Raw genomic sequence first — 19,049 nt, 5'->3', positions numbered from 1 at the left:
GTTAAACTAAAGTTATTCTTTTACCTAAATATTTTTGCATTCTATTATACTATTTCCCCATCTGGTCTCTCTTAGCTAGAAATCATCTTATCAACTTCTCAGAATATTTATCTTTATTTATGCTGCACACATAACCACTGTGATGGTTGTGTTGTAATGCATGATATATTTTGGGCAAACAGAATCATGATACTATTTACATTATGGAGAAGCTTAGGGATTGTCATTTCTCAGCATAACACAGATTTTTTTTCTTGTATTGGGTCCCTTGGAGACCTTTACAATTAAAGTAATTGCTTGTTTTCCCTACTTACCTCTACAACTCCCTGTGCTTATTGGTGAGCACTGTCAGTGACATTGCCATTGTTAGCTTATTCTTACTATGGGTCATTTATGTACATCTGTACAGCACAATTAATGATGCAATAAACAGTGAAGTCAAGTGTGTGTATCTATCATTTTGAGACATTCACCTGTATAGAATAGAGCTAGCATTCTCCCGCTTCTATTAATCCTCTTTTTGGTTGCCTCTTTCTCTGCCTATCCCTTAAATGGAGGCTGTTCTGCCTACAGCCTCCCTATGTGACTTCACACAGCCCTATGACTCGTGATTCCCATTTGTCTCCTATTTCATGTGCATAGCCAACCTCCATTCCTTGGCTGTCCATAGACACCTCAAATTCAGTTAGTAAGTCCCTAACTAAATTCATCATTTGTAACCAGCTACCTGCCCAGAAAATCCAGTCTCTTCTAGTGTTCCCTCTAACATCCTCTGTTCCTCAGCCTATAAACCAAGGACATTCTCTGTTCTTTCTCCCTTATGTTTCCATAAGGGAGAAATAAATCCTGCAAATTCTACCTCCTTAATATCACTCAAAACTCTCATTATGTCTCTTCCCTAGTTCTAGGGTACAGCCCCTCAACTAGGCCATTATAGCATTTTTCTAGACAGTTTCTCTCTGTTCGGTTTTCCTCCCCCTGTGCCAACTGCCATCCTCTCATTCACTTTGCTGAGAGTCTCCCAAGTCTCCTCAAATGGGCATTAGGTGCATGTATTATTTCCTTTGTAGCCCCTCTACTTCTCCAACAAGATGGCCGTCATCCCATATGAGTATTGGCTGCTTATTTTTCCTCATTGCTCCACCAGACATTAAAACATGTGAGCATAGGGTCTTGGCTCACCATTCAATTCCCAGGGCCTAACACAGTGAATGCTGCACAGAAGGCACTCAATAAACACTTCTCAAATATTGTGGAATATTAGTCAAGCTTTCTTGTACTTAAACTATAAATAAAGTAGAAAGAAATTATAAACACATAAATAGCATGATGACAAAGTCTGGAGTTAGAAGTCCTGGATTGAATTTCTGGCTCTACCGTTGCTTTACTGAATACTTTTGACAAAACACACAATTTCTCATTGTAGTGTAATCATATAACACTCATCATTAGTGAGTACACAATAAAAATGACTATAACATCTTGAATTTATGGTTTCTAAGTAGGTTAGAAACATTACTCATAATTATTTATTTGTTCAACACCCTTTTGGGGTAGGCTTGCACCTTTCCTTAATCTAGAAGGTAGTGAAGGGAGATAGAGCCCCTCCTGCAATGGTGTCAAAATACTTGTTCTGAGATAGTTACCTACCTCGCAGCATGACAGGAAGATCCATGAAGGGCTCTGAGTGTGTATGCTCTCAGGAGGAAAATGGGTTGCATAATGTGGGTTTTACTCTTGTATATCCAGTTTCTTAAGAATTCAATATATTTGGGGGTGATATTTGTACAAATAATTTCAGTATTTTAGCTCATTCCTGGACTCATTCTCCATGTTTTTCTGGAGACACGTTTTTTTCCCACACCCACTCGAACCATCTGTGTACCAGGCAAGTTTTCTGAGATGTAAATCAAGTAAAATGTGTCCATTCCATTTACTTAGAGAGATGTATGACTAATGATACTGTGGGAAAATGGCATAGTTAATGAACAAGTACTCCCTCTGTGTAAACAGCTAGGAAAGCCTAGCAGTTACAGCCACACAAAGCTGTGACCTACAGATAAGCATTCAGCACAGGTGCTTTTCAGCCTTAGCCCCCAGGACCACCTGCAGGAAGCAGTCAGTTTGTGTGTGAATCTGGAAGTAACCTCAATGAGAAGATATTCTCTATCGTTGTCAAACAGTAACATTTTTAAAATATGTGCAAATTTTACATTCTACCCCAAATTATGTTAATATTTGCTTTATAACAACAAAAATGTTAAAAATTATATGTATGATAAGGGGTGAGTATCCCAAAATTTAAAAAGAACTTATACAACTCAACACCAAAAATACCCCCACACAATCCAATTTAAAAGTGGGCAAAGAATGCATAATCCATGGACACAGAGAATAGGGTAGTGAAGGCCTGGAGTGGGTGCAGTGGTGGCTAGAAGGGGTCAATGAGGGGGAAAAGGGGGACATTGTTGTAATACTTTCAACAATAGAGATTAAAAGAGAAAAAAAGATGGGCAAAGGTCCTGAATAGTTGCTTCTCTAATGAGGACATAACAGGTGGCCAATAGATATATGAAAAAATGCTCAATGTCACTAATCATCAGAGAGATGCAAATTAAAACTACAATGAGATATCTCTTCACACCTGTCAGAATGGCTTTCATCAATAAATCAACAAATAACAAGTGTTGTAAGGATGTGGAGAAAAGGGAAACCTGGTGCACTGTTGGTGGGAATGCAGATTGGCATTAGGGCTGAAAAGAGTCTCATACTACAAACATAATTTTATTGGTTTTGTTAAAATGAACTCTTAAGCCACTGTGAAAAGCAGTACGGAGCTCCCTCAAAAAATTAAAAATGGGAATGCCTCAGAACCCAGTGATTCTACTTCTGGGAATATATTCAAAGAAACGCGAAACACTGATTCAAAAAATATATGCACCCCTATGCTCATCGCAGCATTACTTATAATAGCCAAGATTTGGAAGTAGCCCAAGTGCCCATCAGTAGATGAGTTAATAAAAAAGCTGTGGTACATTTACACAATGGAATACTACTTGGGTATAAAAAGGAAGGAAATCTTAACTTTTGTGACAGCATGGAGGGACCTGCAGAGTATTATGCTAAGTGAACTAAGACAGTCAGAGAAAAGCAAGTGCCATATGATTTCACTTATATGTGGAATCTAATGAACAGAATAAAGTAACTAACAAAATAGAAACATAGATATAGAGAACAGACCGATGCTGTCAGAGTGGAGGGGTATTGGGGTGCCTAGCTGAAAAAGGTGAAGGGATTAATAAAAAAACAACAACAACAACAAAAAACCAACATCATAGATACAGACAACAGTATAGTGATTACCAGAGGGGAAAAACGGTGGGGGGAGTAGAAGAGGGTTAAGGGGGCATAAATAGTGATAGGAGACTTCTCTTGGGTGGTGAACACGCAACCTATATTATAAAAGGCCTGTGGCCCTAATGCTGTAACGACCAAAGACCGGCGCAGGTCACAGCGGTGGTGGCGGGAGCCTCTCCCGCCACTGAGGCAGCACTAAGGACCCTTCGGGAGATGTCCTACTGCTGGCTTGGGCCTGGCAATTGGACATCTGCCAAGGGGTCCTGGACTGCAAGAAGGTGCAGGCCAGGCTGAGGGAGCCCCCCACCAGTGCACAAATGTTGTGCACTGGGCCTCTAGTACAATATACAGATGATGTAGTATAGCACTGTACACCAGAAACCTAAAATAAAACGTAATTTTATTAACCAATGTCACCGAAGAAATTTAATTTAAAAATAAAAAATAAATAGAAGTATTTACTGTTAATTAAAATGAACTCTTAAGGAAGATGCACCATGTTTATTATAGCCTTTAAACACTCCTGGGATATTGACAAGTACCCTTCAAGCATTACCACAGTTTTAAAAACACAGGGTCCTAGATCATTGCAGCCCAGGCCATGGGATTTTTGTTAGGATTTAAGAGAATTTCTCCACATGTCCCCTTTCTACTTTGCTACATGTAAACTCTTGAAGTCCTTTTGCTTAGTTCACTAGTGCGATTGTTAAAATGTAGTTCTAAACACCTAATTGGCAGCATGTCCACAGTTCAGATGATGGAGAGACATACACTCAACTTCCTCAAACAGAAAATCTCAGTCCGAGGTGAGAATTACCTCTCCACTTCCTCTTTAGATCTGGTTAACACAGGAAACCAAACTGAGAAGTTCTAAAACTTAATGCTTTGTTTTGAGCATTTAGAAAGTATGATCAAACAGCAAGCTGATCATGCTCAGATAGGAGTACCAGAAGTGACTTATTTATACATTCAAATTTCAAAACATTTCTGAGGCCTACCATGTGTGCTGTTAAAAGGTTTTTAATTTTAAATGATTTTTGTTAGATAATCTGTTTAAAGTGACATTATGATTTATCGCCACTAATCAAGATTCTGATCCCTCGTAGACTTCTTGTTTGTATCTGTTTTTGTTCTTTGTTACATAAATATGAGGTTTATACATAAAATTCTGACTGTGTAATATAGGGCTAATGAGTCACAGATGGAAAGATGCTGGCACATTACCATCTAATAACATTTTAAACTCATATTCCGTAGTAAAACAAAAGCAAATTGTACACATCTGTTTTCCAACTTGTAGCGTTTCTGAATTTGTGTAGAGCCCATGCTTAAAGGACTTTTACTCCGGGAGAAGAAAAAAGAGGATACAGGTCACCTTGAAACTACCCAGCCACTTAATCGCCTTATCGGGAAGGATTTGGCAAAGGGATCCGACTTCCTCTGGTTTGCTTCCTGAGCAACCCCAGCTCTATAGACTGAGAATCGAAGGCATTGGGGCTGAAAAGAAAGTCTCATGCTACAAGCATCGTTTTATTGATTTTGTTAAAAAGAAAAATATATCCCCAGTCAGGGGAAAATAAAGGAGACAATGTACCCAAACTAGTAAAACTGAAAAACTAGAAATTTTCTGGCCTTTCCTAAAAATATTCTCACAATAGATTTGGGTGGGAAGAGGAAAAGGACAGTGAGGAGGAGGGAACGCAGGAAGGCAGCGCGGATCGCCGTGGTGGTGGTTTATTTTGTTTGCACGGTGAACATGTTCTGCGTGAAAAAAAATGGAGCAAAAGGCTCCCGTATCACGTGCTGTTGCAAAAGATGTAGAACAAAGGCAGAGTTTCTCTCTCAGACCCACCCAATCAGTACCGCCTGTAGGGCCGCGTGAGTACAGTTAGTGAAGTACAGGACTCTAGCGCAGTCTCCCCCGTGCTCCTGGGTTAAGGAATTCAAAACCACTTTTCTGCTTCAAGGGGTTGTGTGAACTGTCAAGTTCTTTGGGAAAAGGTACGTGACAGAAGTAATTACTACGGAGTGTGACCATAACTCCCCCTGACATGAAATACCCATGTTATAAGAGACAGATTTCCATCTACCTCCTCTGTAGGAATTCCTGAAACAGGAAAGACCTGAGAATCATCAGATGATTCGGGAGGGGAATTCTGATATGTGGGTGGTAAGACTGTGTTTTGTGAGGCGTACTGCATTTATTCTGAGGAACACTTCTGATCCGACTGCAAAATTCTGTTCATGGCTGTCCAAAAAGGAATTAATGCACATATTGTATGTCCTGTGTTGTAGATTCAACAGAATATCCATAGAGGGAAATTGAAGTGTTGTTTTCATAACAGTGTCTGTAGTTATCTCCAGTTTGTACTAACATCTTGTACCTAAGATTCCAGACGTGTTGAGAGTGTATCCTGCGATGTATCGTACCTGGCACAAGGAGCGGTCACATGAGCTCTCAGTCTGGCATTCCCTTTAAGGAATGGCTCACTTGGGAGCCTTGTGTGTCTGATATAGTTTATGGCAGGTCAAGCAAGGCAAGACTTAGAGCTGGGACAGGGCGATTTTTAGGTACATGCTTGTTTTGTTTGTCCACCAGTGAAATGTCTGTGTGACGTTTTGTGTCGTGTTTTGGTGCTGTGCCCTGTCCGTAGGGTCTGCCAGGCTTCCCCACAGTCGCTGCCCTGCACAGTAATCAGATCCTCACCGTCAAGGTTTGTGGTTGGCACCCATGCCCGCCGTCAGAGCCCGCAATCAGCATAAGGGTGAGCAAGAACAGCTAAACTGGCCTGCCGAGTCCTGCCGCTCCCTCTCATCAAACGTACCAGCTTCTTGGGTTCTTGGACCTCATGTGCATCAGTGGGGTCAAATATATGTGAAGGAGACTCTCGAGCATATGAGAGAGTTAAGATATTGAAGTCGACCAAGGACAGTGGGCAGAGGCAGGCACGACTCTGGAGGGTGCCGGGCCTGGAGGGGCGAATGAGTGTGCTTTGCGAAGCTCTAAGTATGTCCCAAGCAATTGAGTCACCCAGAGGGCTCTGGACTTTGGCATCAACAAAATGGCAGTTGCGTTCATGCCACATTGTGCTGGTTGGCAAATCTGACGGAAATGAACTGGCACTTTGTCTGAGGACTTTCTGCTCAGAGTGCAGAGTGCAGGTGGCTCAAGCTTACCTGCCCCTTTAGTGTACCGCCTTAGAAAGGCCCAACCCCATGGCAAAACGATGGGATTCCAAAAAAGGTCCACCTCTAACTACAAATCTGGTCTCACCATCCCGGTTCAGGGTTACATTTCTTTCACCCAGAGCCCGAGGGTCTGATGTCAGACACAAGTGCCAGTTCTGTTTTATGTAATGGCCATTATAACGCTAATGCATATATCTTTATTTCTTTCTTGGGGCCTTCTGATGTCTATTCTTCAACTCTCTCACCTCTGAACTTCAACCTTTGACCTCACCTGACTGATCAGATGGTGTTTCCTAAAATCAATCATGGGTTTCTCTCTGCTGATCAGCAGCTCATTAAACGCCGCTTGATTAAGGTAGTGCTTATTCTTGCTCAAGTCTGATTTCTTCTTTGCATTCAGTTATTACTCTGTATACTGTTGCTTTACCATGTATCTCCCTTGGGTGGGGGTGGGGGTGGGGGTGGAAGGGTATTTATTTGGCAATATCTTAGAACAAAATTATGTTTAGTGAGCTGCATTTGTTTGGAATGTAGATGAAAGTACCAAAATAAAAGGCATAGAGAGCCTGTCTAAATTTTTTAATTAAAAAAAAGTCTTTTTTTAAAATTAATTTATATCCAGTAATAGACCCAGTTTCTAAGGTCTCTAGCTTTGGTAATGTATAAATTGTTACAAAGCATGACAAGAGGCTTGTATGCTTAATTTTATAGGTTATGAAAAGGTAAACATTGTCCAGTTTCAAATGCAGCCACTTTATTAAGGTGGATATAGCATTGTCATGAATAAAGTTATGCAACGGCTTTATACCAGCTCTGAATCGAGGGATAAGAGACACAGCATTTCCAAGAGCTGAGAGTGCTGGTCCCTGAGCTGCTTGGTTTTAATAGCTCCACTCAGCTCCTCAGCATGAATATTTATTTGATCCCTGCTGGCAGGCAAATTGCCTACAGGCTTCATGCTTCTGCTTGCTCTGGTTCTTTCGTGGTGTAAATGTGAATTAGATAATGCAAATTTAAAGTGTTGAAAGGAAGACCTAGGTCTTTATCCTCCATGGTCATGGATGGTCTGTCCCCCTCTCCATTGTAGGGTGACCAAGGACAAGCTGGGCCCCCAGGCCCGCCTGGCCCTCCAGGCCCAAGAGGGCCTCCTGGGGACACCGGGAAAGATGGCCCCCGAGGAATGCCAGGAGAGCCCGTGAGTTGCTTTTTGGGTCCCTTGTTCTCACAGGTTTGGTTTTGCGTTAAGGGCTGAGAATTGGGATAGAGTGGGGTTGGGAGGGATTAGAGAGAGTGGAGTGGGTTGAGGGACAGGGGAAGCTAGGAAAGCCCCCAGCAGGGCACTGCCAGCCAGGCTTCTGCTTTACCACTCCATCCCCGGGAAACCAGCAACCACAGGACCTGGGGAGACAGCGAAGTCGGTGTTCAGGTAAGCCTCCGGAGTCTGATTGGAGAACCTGATGTCACTCGTGTCCTGACTCCACAGAGTTCCTCAGTGCCTTGGGTTAACAGGGAGACTAGCTTGAAACAGTAGGTGAGGGATTAATAACATTTTCCAAAAACCGAGAGCAGAGACAATCAAATCCCATATGATTTATGGAGAGTAAAGAATTTAAATGTTTCTAATATTTAATCTCTTATAAATAACTTGACCTAAAGAATTGATAAAACAGTAAAATTAATGATTAAAACATCAGTGGGTCTGGTTTGAATATTATTTGTCCTTTGTATATGAAGCTTATTAATAGAAATGATTTAAAAGTGAGCTGTTACTGCAATAAATTTATTTTAAAAAAATAAAAGTGATCTCAACACTTAGACCTAAGTATTTAGTGTCAAGTGTCATTATATAGCAGCACAGGACACTAGATAAATGGTTTGCTTTGATAGCGACAACCCAGCAATTTAAATAAATATGTGGAAAAGGGCAAACAAATTTTACACTTATATTAGGAGGTTAGAATTTGAAATTCAGGTTTATTGATGGATTAAATTGTTTATTTAATGTATTGCTTTAGATTTTAAAAAATATATGTATTTTTATTGATTTCAGAGAGGAAGGGGGGTGGAGAGAGAGAGAGAGAGAAACATCAATGATGAGAGCAAATCATTATTTAGCTGCCTCTTGCTGGGATGGAGCCCACAATTGGGTGTGCCCTGACCAGGAATCAAACCATGATCTCTTGGTTCCTAGGCCAATACTCAACCACTAAGCCATACTAATTGAGCAAGTGTATTACTTTAACTTTAATAACTATATTCATTCGTGTTTTCATAGTATAAAAGTAATACAGAAACTATCCATAATGTAGAAAATTTTGAAAATAAAGACAACCAAAAAGAAAAAAATCATCCATGCTCATTGTTTTGGTATATTTTATTTTTGTATTCATATATTATGGCTTTTTTTTGTCCTTCAAAGAACAATTCTGTTTGTAAGAATATAGGGTACTTTAAAACTTTTCTGAGACAACCTTCTGTAAGCCCACTTCCCTTTCTGAAAGCTGCTGTTAATTTGTCATATGAAATGAGGAATTAATTTGTAACATATGATTTAGGATTGCTTTAACTGAATCATCAGAGAGAGTAGCTTCATCCTAAACTGTCTAATGTTTCCCCTTTTCTTGGGTTGATATCTCAAAAGATTAAAAAAAAGCTGTAGTTTTGGGGATATTTAGAGCTCTCCAATTGATTGCTGGTTTCCAACAAGATACAGTGTCTTCTCAAGTAAGAAGTATAGTTAAGACCCTTTTGATGGGATAGAATTAGTCAGATCATTGGGTATTATATATTGTACAGAAAACTTAAAGCATAAATTACTTCCAAGAAACAAGATAAATTAATGCATGACATTTTGTAAACCATCCAAATATTATGTCAGTCTTTAAGTGAATGTAGTTTATTCATCTAAGTAAGAAATGGAACTTTTAATACAAAGGTATAATTATTTTTAATTCCACAAATATAATTTGAACTGGATTTATAATCTCAGACTTGATTTTCATATACTCTCTTAACCAGTGGAAAAAGATTTTATAAAAATAAACTGAGAACTACTTACTTTTAAAGTCCAACAACATCTATATGTACTGGCATTACAATCATGTTTTTCAAAAAACATGACTGTCATTATAATAATATAATAAAACATGATATAATATAATATAATAAAACATGTATGAATCTGAGTATTAGAAGATTATGACAGTGGTGTAATATGGCAGACAATTTTATTTTAATATATGCTGTCAATTTTAATAAAGCATGTTACTTCAGCCATCATTAATCCAGGATAATTAAAATTTAAAATCAATCTCTGCTCCATTTCTTATTTAACTCCTGCACTAAGAGCAGTTGTCTCTGTGTTGAATATGTAGGAGTTCTGAATTCCCACAAAGAGGACCATGTCATCATCTTATGTCCTTATAAACAGGATATAATAATTAATAATATATTACTGTAATTGCAATTAAATAAATGAGATATGGCTGTGATTACAATTAAATCTTTTTCTAGGACTACTTAATGACTTATATAATCACTCCTACTAATTTTATTTAGAATATATTCTTGGCATAATCTTAATCTCTATCATAATCTAGACTCACTTTATTAAATCCTGAAATGTTTATAGAATGCATTTGAAGAAAGAATGTTAGCTTTCTTTCCATTGCACTGAGTTTGCATTTCTCTATTTAGCTTGAAAAGTATATTTGACATTCATGCACCCCAGTGGATACTGTAAAAAGGGAAAAATATATATTGAACTTGTTTTTTTAATATTTATAGCACTAATAAAATTATCACTATTCTTTTTTAAGGGTGAACCAGGGAACTCAGGAAAACAAGGCTCAATGGCAAGTATTTCAATTTATCTTTTACTTTAAATTCTATATATTTTCATAAAATTTCTATAAAAAGTAATGGAAGTCTTTTCAAAACTGCTGTCAATATTGTGTGTAACAAATATATCTGTCATGTAACCTATAACAAAAAGAGTGAAAATTAGTACAAGTTAAAAACTAATATGGCCTTTTGCACGGTAAGCATCACAAGACAACACATGCACAGAACTGACAGGAGAGGAAGAGGAAGGGTCCAGGTGGAGGAGTGAAAGAGACACTTAGGAAGAGCAAAGGGGAGAATTTGTTTTAAGCAGCTCTGCTATAAGGGAAATTAAATGTAGGGATATAACTATTAGCTTAAATAAAGTGGGTTTTGAAAGGGATCGGGTGAGACTAAGTGTGAAGTAGTATAGGCAACACTTCATAGTGACTCAAGGAGTTCTTTGTTGAAGGGCTTCACCCAGAGAAAAGCCGTTGTGTCTCTTGATGCCGGTCATTAAAAAAGATCATGAAATGATTCCACATGGACTCGCCCGTAGACATGCAGGGTCAGTTCCTCAGGATTGTTTATCCTTTGCCAGTGAGAGAAGTTTGGGCTGCTTGCTGAACCCACCTCTCCCTGTCTCTCTCCCCTGTCCCCGGAGCCATCTTTCTGACCAGTTTTATGACATGAACCGTATGGGGGAACACAGGTTGACTATCTAACAACCCAGGTTCCACAGGACAGCTGTGTCTCACTGCATTGTCCTGGTCGCAGTGATCACAGTGAGCTCGATCCTGCTCATTCTGTGGAATGTGTGACGTGCAGCACGCAGGTGTTCAGGGTACAAAATTTATTTGTAAAAAAATATTAGCTAAGTGCTAGTAAAACCGATGCACAGACCCAGGACAGTCAGTCAAGAATTAAAACAAATGTGTGAAGAGGTTAAAGGTCAAAATCTTATCCCTGAACAGGATGCTTTCAACAGCCCTCGTGGGAAGAAACTCGCCAAAGTGTGGCCATTCATAGCAGTAGTGTAGCTGCCTTTGAAACATCACTGGTGAAATGAAAGCCCTGTGGGGCTGAAACTGACCCTTCACCTGGAAATTCTCTGTTCCTGACCTATGATATTAAGATTGGTATTTGATACAGATAATGTGTGTTGGGGTGGGGGGGGCGGATACTATATTGGATTCTTTTTAAAGAGAATAAAATGGAACAGCAACAGAAGACCATATATAAAAATTAAAACATTTGTCATCTGTGGTAACTTTGCATACAAGAGCAACATTAGCTGTCAGGGTTATAGAGTCACAGGAGGTGAAGGATTCTTGGAAAACTACAATATAAATTTTGAAATTGCTTTAGGCAATTGAATGCACCTGTGATTTCTATCCTGGATAATGGTCAAAACATATTCCTCCCAGACCTTCTTACATTGAAGGCTCCTTGGGACTCTTGGGAGCCTTGTTTGTTCCCAGGTGTGCACATCTTACTCAGGTTTTTATCATTACCTTTGGCTTCCTACCCTGATGTCCAGCGCAGTATCTTGATATACAAAGTTCTAAAAGAAAAATTATTGATATTCAAAAAAATTACAGTCTTATCCTCCTTAAAGTCATATTTTCGCTCTAGATTATACTAAGTGAATAACAATGGAATCTCATTTCTCTACAATTCCTAGCTTAATATTATTAAATATACATGTTGCACCTAAAATTATCTTAGTGTGCTGCAATTTCCCATTTCTTATAGCAACTTTTGAGATGAAGATAATCCTGGGTTTTAAAAAAAATATTTTTAATTGATTTCAGAGAGGAAAGGAAAGGGCGAGAGATAGAAACTTCAATGATGAGAGAATCATTGATCGGCTGCCTCCTGCACACACCACACTGGGGAGCTAGTCTGCAATCCAGGCATGTGTCCTGATTGGGAATCCAACCACAATGTCCTGGTTCATAGGTTGGTGCGCAATCACTGAGCCATGTCGGATGGGCATGGGGTTTTTTTCCATGAGCTATTTTTCTGTTTTTAAATTCTTCAGATTTAGTTCATATTCTCATTTTTAAAATGCAGCTAAGAAACTTCATTAAATCACAAATGTTTAAAGGATGTGTGATGTAATGATCTTCTGAAGTGCATTGTACTGTTTTTCAAGATATAATTTTTTTTTTTAAACCAAAAACTTCTATGCCAAGCATGTCAAACTCAAAGGCTAACACGGGCCAAATAAACATGGTTTAAGTTATTAGTGAACATTGTAGTTCTTTATTAATAATTATGTATAACAGGATATTGTAAAAATTAAGTTATGAAATTTTTATTAAAATGCTTCTTACATACCACTATATTGGCTGGGCCGCAAACATATTCGTTGAGGGTTGCATGCATCCTGCGGGTCGTGAGTCTGACATGCTTGTTCTACACGTAAGGAAAAGTAGACAAATCTGAAGTCTAGATCTCAGTGAATTTTCACAGTGAACATAACTATACAATCAAAAATCAGGCCAAGAAATAGAATGTTATCCCCCCTTACACTCCAGTTGCCACCCCTTCTTCCCAGATTTTACCACTATTCTGCCTTCTGCCACCATAGATTAGTTTTGCCTGCATTTGAATTTACATTACTAGAAGCATACAGTATGTACACTTCTGTGTCTGGCTTCTTTCGTTCAACATTATATTTGTGAGATCATCCACTTCTGTTTTAATAGCCTTCACATCTGGTTAAAAAAAATAGGAGGAAGAACCTTACTTCCTTGACTACCCCGTTAAAAGTGCATCACTCAAAGAGCAGTAAATGAATGAATGAATAGCCTGTCTGACCTTGGGCAAATCACTTAACCTCTCAATTTCTCATCTGTAAAGAAAGGATAATAATACCCTGTCTGCCTTCCTTTTAAGGTTGCCAAAGACAAATGCAATAAATTAGAGGAAAGTGCTTTAAACTGCATAATGAAGAATATATGAGTATGTTATTATTATTATCACTCAGTTGTTCCCTCTAGAGTAAATTACAGGTGAGCGTGGATTTATATAACAGATGCATTCCTGTAAAGTTCTGTATGAATCAGATTTTCATAAATCAACATATCTTATATGTGCTGAGGAATTTTGCTATATAAAACAATCCTATTCGGAATATTTCTTGTAAAGTAATATATAATCTCTTAATTCTTCTTCCCAGCAAACTGAATTTTTATATCTTATATTTGCTTAACTTGAAATATTTATGATTTTAAAATCTATCATTTTTTAAAACCACTATTTATGTTTGTTAAGTTAAATAGCACCTGTGTATAATAAACACTCTCAAAAAAGAGAAGTACTAAAAATATAATAGCAGTTTTCATGAGGAGAAAAATTTCCTTAGAAAGTTTCTCTCTTCTTTTAAATAGTGGTGTGTGTGTGTGTTGACTCAAAGTCTGGTAAGCAAAAAGATACATTGCAACCGCAGTTCTGGCTTCAAAATCACTTAGGAGTGTATGACTGTAGTCTGTGATCCTTTTTACGGACCTATAACATGTGGACAAATTCCCATTTTACCTATCTCGGTGGGTTATGTCGAGAAGCAAGTAAAATAATAATAATAATATGAAAAGGATTTATGGCTACAAAGATGCCATAAATGAGAAGTATTACAGTTAAAAGTCCAGTGATACAACTTGACACACAGGAAGACCACCCTATGAAATGTAAGGGCTAAGGACAATGTGGTTATAGTCATCAGTGAAATCACAGTGTGTCCGATACTGCGATGGTAATGCAACTTCCTCCTTTTGTCCTGTTTGTTGTCATTGTTTTTGGCCTTCTCCCATGTATCACATCATCTTACATTACCAACTTTCCACAACACTGCCCAGCTCATCCTTTAGCTAAAGTAAGGAAAGACAACAAATACAACTGTTCTCAGCTTTTCACACAACCCAGTACATTTCTTGGTGTGTATTGTGCAGGGCGTGTTTGCTTAAATGAGAGTTTTGAGAAGCACAGGAGAACTGTTAAAATTTTTAAATGTCCCTGATGATGCAATGAAAAAGCTAGGAACAATCTAAAATTAGCTCTTACAAAACTGTTTATGAGCGTGTCAGGTGGGGAATTTGTTTTCCTGATCCAAGATATATATTTTATATTACAAAAATAATCATCTGGAGATTAACAGCTTCTCTGGTAGAATGAAGAAGACCTGCTGCTCAGGCGGCTCCACATTTATTTAATCCTGCTGTGCATCTATTCTGTAAACATGACCTTTGGGTTTTCCGAGAAGTTCAGGATGAGATTTTAAAAGACAGAATCTTGAGCTAAAATAAGTTGGACTGCATCTGAATAAAGAGAAAACTGCTCTAGCTCATCAGACTATCCCCTGACCACAATTACAAGTGCTCAAGTTCTGAACCCTCACGGGAGTGGCCTTTATTTTTCAGTTCTTCAGAAGTTGCAATGGTTGTTAAAATAGTACTTTTAAGGTATCTTCCTTTTGGTATTCTCACTGTTTCTTTTGACAAATGTAGTAGAAGTTCTCAAAAGCATAAAAGGTGGATGGTACACACACCCACACACACACACACACACACACACACGCACATACACACACCAACTGGTCCCAGTTTCCTGGGAATTGTTTTTTTTTTTTTTACCCAACATGTCTATAGCCAAGGTTTTATAGACCAAGTTGTTTTCCCTACTCTGAAACTCTTCATTTCTCTCCCTCACCCCAAATATATGCAAACTCCATAGCATATCCATTCATCTCTTTTTGAATTATACTAGTAAGAGTACTTAAAATGTCACTCATTGGGCCCTGATGTCGCAGCATTCAAAATCGAGAAAATTTTTGCTGTTATTGTCCCTTAAAGTGAAATTTGGACTGTTTCAGGTATTTTCATTTATTTCAATTTTGCCTGTAAACACATTTAATACATTTGGGTCAAGTGAATACATACAATGCTTTTGAACTAGTTAATAACATAAGCATAAATAATTGCTTCTGCTTCATTTGCAATAAAATTGCAATAGCCAGTATGTGAGTACTTACTCTAAATATATTCAGCTGTGATGCAGTGCTCTCCCACAGATTTGATAAGACTCCCCATTCTACTTCATTGTCCTTGCTCTGACAGTCATCTTGAGCAGCAGGATGGCCGACGTCAGAGACAACAGCGGGCTTCTCTTCCTGACTTTAATCTGGCAAAGAAAGCAAAACCTCAAACCTTCAGATCGCAAATTACAAACATGACCCAAATCATCTTAGCATATTTAGTCATTATGTTCACAATAAGCTCTTGTGTGGTAAAACCGTGTGTTCCTAAGTTGTTCACACTGCCGGCTGGGGTGGCTTAGGAGCCGTTCTAATGCTCTGTTATCCTCACTCAATCTACTTGTCCAGGAAGTGCTGGTACATGTAAATGGCACACTGACAGGGCCCTGCCCACCTCCAGATCTGCTGGATGCTTTTGTCCAGAGCCCGTAATGCTGAGTTTTCCAAATGGACCGAGAGAAAGTAGACAAGTAATGCCTTCTCCTGTTCTGTCCCACTGCCCGACCTTGTCCAGCTGAGGGGAATTCACTCTGTGCGTGTGGATTTCTCTAGGGGTGTCTAGAGGTCACTTTAGTGTGGTAATAGATGGGAACATCTGACTTTGCATTAGGCTGGTTCGGTCTCCTAGAAACAGAAGGTCAATTGTTGGGGGAACATGTTCAGTCGTGATTTAAGAACACAATCAAGAAACATTAAGTATGAAAAGATAGTCTAAAAGGCCAAAGACATGACTGTATTCTTCTCTTTCTCATTCTGTTTTTCTTCACTACCTCTGGACTGTAAATCTATTTTTCACTATGTTGCACAATTCCAGTTAAAGATCTAATAGGCTCTATCCTCATCGACCAATTAAGATTTCTAGGCCTAAGACTCCTCATCTATAAAAGTGGCGAGACTAAATGATATCTGGACCCACTTCCAGCTCTAAAGTCCTGTCCTCCTGTTTTCATTATGAATGTACAGACACACATTACATAGTCATTTACTCTTGTTATATATCATGGAATTCTGTAAATAGATGCAGTGAACAACAGTCATATAGTATATTTTAATGGAAGAAAACCTTAAAAATTGTCTCCTTTGTTATCATTTATTTTAACTTTTGAATCCAACCTACTGTAGCTAAACTAGTATAAAATATACCAGTCATCTTGAATGAGGACATTAATGAAATTAACTGCTTTTACCAAATTCTCATATCTTATTATTAGATTAAGAAGAAACTTTAAAATAAAGTTGTGCCTTACATCTGCAGATTAAAGGCAAATGTACAAATTTTAGGGCAAACATACAATTGGAAATGCTTATACAATATGTCTAAATACTAAAAAGGTATAATCCAAACTAATAAACTGCTAAGTAAGTACGCTCTATCCTCTAACCTTCATGATATACCCTTACATTGACTTGGAAATTTCAAATGCAGAATTGTTGCCCTTCTTGGAGATCCAAGCCAAAATGTGGCAGCATTCTGGATGAGGAGAGCTGGTACCCAGCCCCAGCTCCTGGCTCCGGCCTGCTCCCTTTCTCTCCCACACCTCCCCCCATCCCTTAACTTGATAAGACTCAAGCTCTCACACGTAGGCATTGTGGGATGCACACAAGATCCAACTCCAGCCTCACACCTCAAAATCCCTGCCTCTTTGCCCCTTTCTCCAGCTCATTATTGTGCACACCAGTGGCGCGGTTCACCTCCGGAAGAAAAGACCAGAGAAAGAGGCAACTCACAGTCTTTGAACTGAACTCCAGTCCTTGGGGCAGAGAACTTCAGGGTTCTTAGTACTCACAGCAAAGTCTAAGGTCAGGGGGTCAGCTACCACATGAGGAGGAGTGAGCCAGAAAAGAGCTCGCTAAAGCATGGGTCCCAAAGAAAGAGCCCTCCTGCCCAGGGCTACAGCAATACAGAGTCTCTGTCTGAATGGAGTAAAAAAAAAAAGAAAAGACTTCTTCCTTAGTCACTTCCTTTGAGAAAACTTCACACACTCTCACTCACTCACACACATTCACCCTCCCCCAAGCAAAGCTGGAAACGGTCTTCTCCACCACAGCATTTATCACGCCATATAATAATTGTGCTTGGTACTTAGTGTCTTCAATAAACTGAATGAGTGATAGGAATCAGTGAATTAATAAATCAGGTACTGATGCAAAAGAAGCAGATTTGTATTTTTCTTTCAACCAATGTCATTGCATGTCAGGACTAAGATTAAACAGGATAAATCCAACAGAATTATTGCAATGCTGCTATTTCTCCTGCATCTTCATATAGTCATGTATTATGGATTTCTTGGAGTACATGTGTGTTCGTGGAAATGCATGGTATAATTAAAAGACTGATTTTCATGAGGACAGTGATATTTGTATCAATTTCTCATCACACTGTGTGGCTATTTTTAAAGTAGAGTGTAAAAGACAGAAGAAGAAATCTTAGGAATAATGTAGCTTATCACTTCATTGATTAAAAAAAAAAGAAGAAGAACAGCATCAGAGTGAATAAATAACTTGGTCAAGGTCACAAAGTAGTCAGTGGCAGAACTAGGCTGGAATCCAGTTCACCCGATTAGTCTTATGTGTTTTGCACTCTGGATCTGCTAGATCTGCACTTTCCAATACACTACCCACTTGCTACATGTGGCTGTTTATATTTAAACTAGAGGCCCAGTGCACGAAATTCGTGCACTCGGGGGTGGGGGCATCCCTCAGCCTGGCCTGCACTCCCTTGCAGTCCAGGAGCCCTCGGGGGATGTCCGACTGCTGTGGAGGCCGAGATGCTCCTGCCACTGCTGCTACACTCGGCAGCCATGAGCCCAGCTTCTGGCGCACTGACCACCAGGCGCAGCTCCTGCATTGAGTGTCTGTCCCTGGTGGTCAGTGTACATCATAGTGACCAGTTGTTTTGCCGTTTGGTCTATTTGCATATTAGCCTTTTCTTATATAGGATTAACTCAAATTAAATACAGTTTAAAATCTAGTTCCTAACAATTGCACTAGCCACACTTCAAGTGCTTAATAGTCACATGTGGTTAGTAGCTACCATTCTGGATAGAGCAATATAGACCATTCCCATCATTCTAGAAAGTTCTGTAATACAGTGCTGGTCTAGATAGAAAACAGACCAGAGTCTGTTTTGTACTCCTAAATTTAAGTCCTTCTTCTGCTGATCATGGGATATTTAAATTTTAGTAGCTGGTATTTCTCAGCATTGTTGACTTAAAATAGGAAAAGTGATTATACATAACTGAATAGGAACATTTTTTACTGAGTGTAGTGTAGGGTGATAGGCCTTTGTGAATCATAAATGTGTTTCCTTTATGGTTCACTAGGGAAGAATGCTTAATCACAGAGGGCAGAGGAAGCTTGCTAATTTTTCTTACTTTCCGGGTCATTTCCATTTTGGGTTTAGCAATGAGAAACAATTTTTTTCAATATTTAGAAAGGATGGAGTGAGCTATTTTCAGCCTAAAATATCTGGTGAGAGGCAATAGAGTCTCTCTTTGGGGACCAAATCAGAACATAGATTTTCAAATACCTAGATCTTTCTTTAATCTGCTGGTGGTGGGTAATGCTCAATGTTTAGTCTTGGTTTTTGTCAAGTGTTGAGAAAAAAATGTATTACTTCTTTAATTTCCTGAGCTTTAAGAGA

The 19,049-nt window shown here is 38.8% G+C and overlaps 1 protein-coding gene across 1 annotated transcript in view; it reads left to right on the top strand.

The window, feature by feature from the left end:
• The window catches only part of LOC102756642 (collagen alpha-1(XXV) chain), a 209,248-nt gene that overhangs the window by 81,631 nt on the left and 108,568 nt on the right, over nucleotides 1-19,049 (top strand). Inside the window, exons 6-8 of the mRNA XM_015559760.1 lie at nucleotides 6,830-6,901; nucleotides 7,634-7,741; nucleotides 10,365-10,400. Of these exons, the coding sequence (XP_015415246.1) occupies nucleotides 6,830-6,901; nucleotides 7,634-7,741; nucleotides 10,365-10,400 (216 nt within the window). The remainder of the gene's footprint in view (nucleotides 1-6,829; nucleotides 6,902-7,633; nucleotides 7,742-10,364; nucleotides 10,401-19,049) is intronic.

This window comes from Myotis davidii, unplaced genomic scaffold (assembly GCF_000327345.1).
Source record: "Myotis davidii unplaced genomic scaffold, ASM32734v1 scaffold1755, whole genome shotgun sequence".
Classification (NCBI taxonomy): Eukaryota; Metazoa; Chordata; class Mammalia; order Chiroptera; family Vespertilionidae; genus Myotis; species Myotis davidii.
The sequence above is the reverse complement of the archived record's forward strand: the minus strand, read 5'-3'. Positions and strand labels throughout refer to the sequence as shown.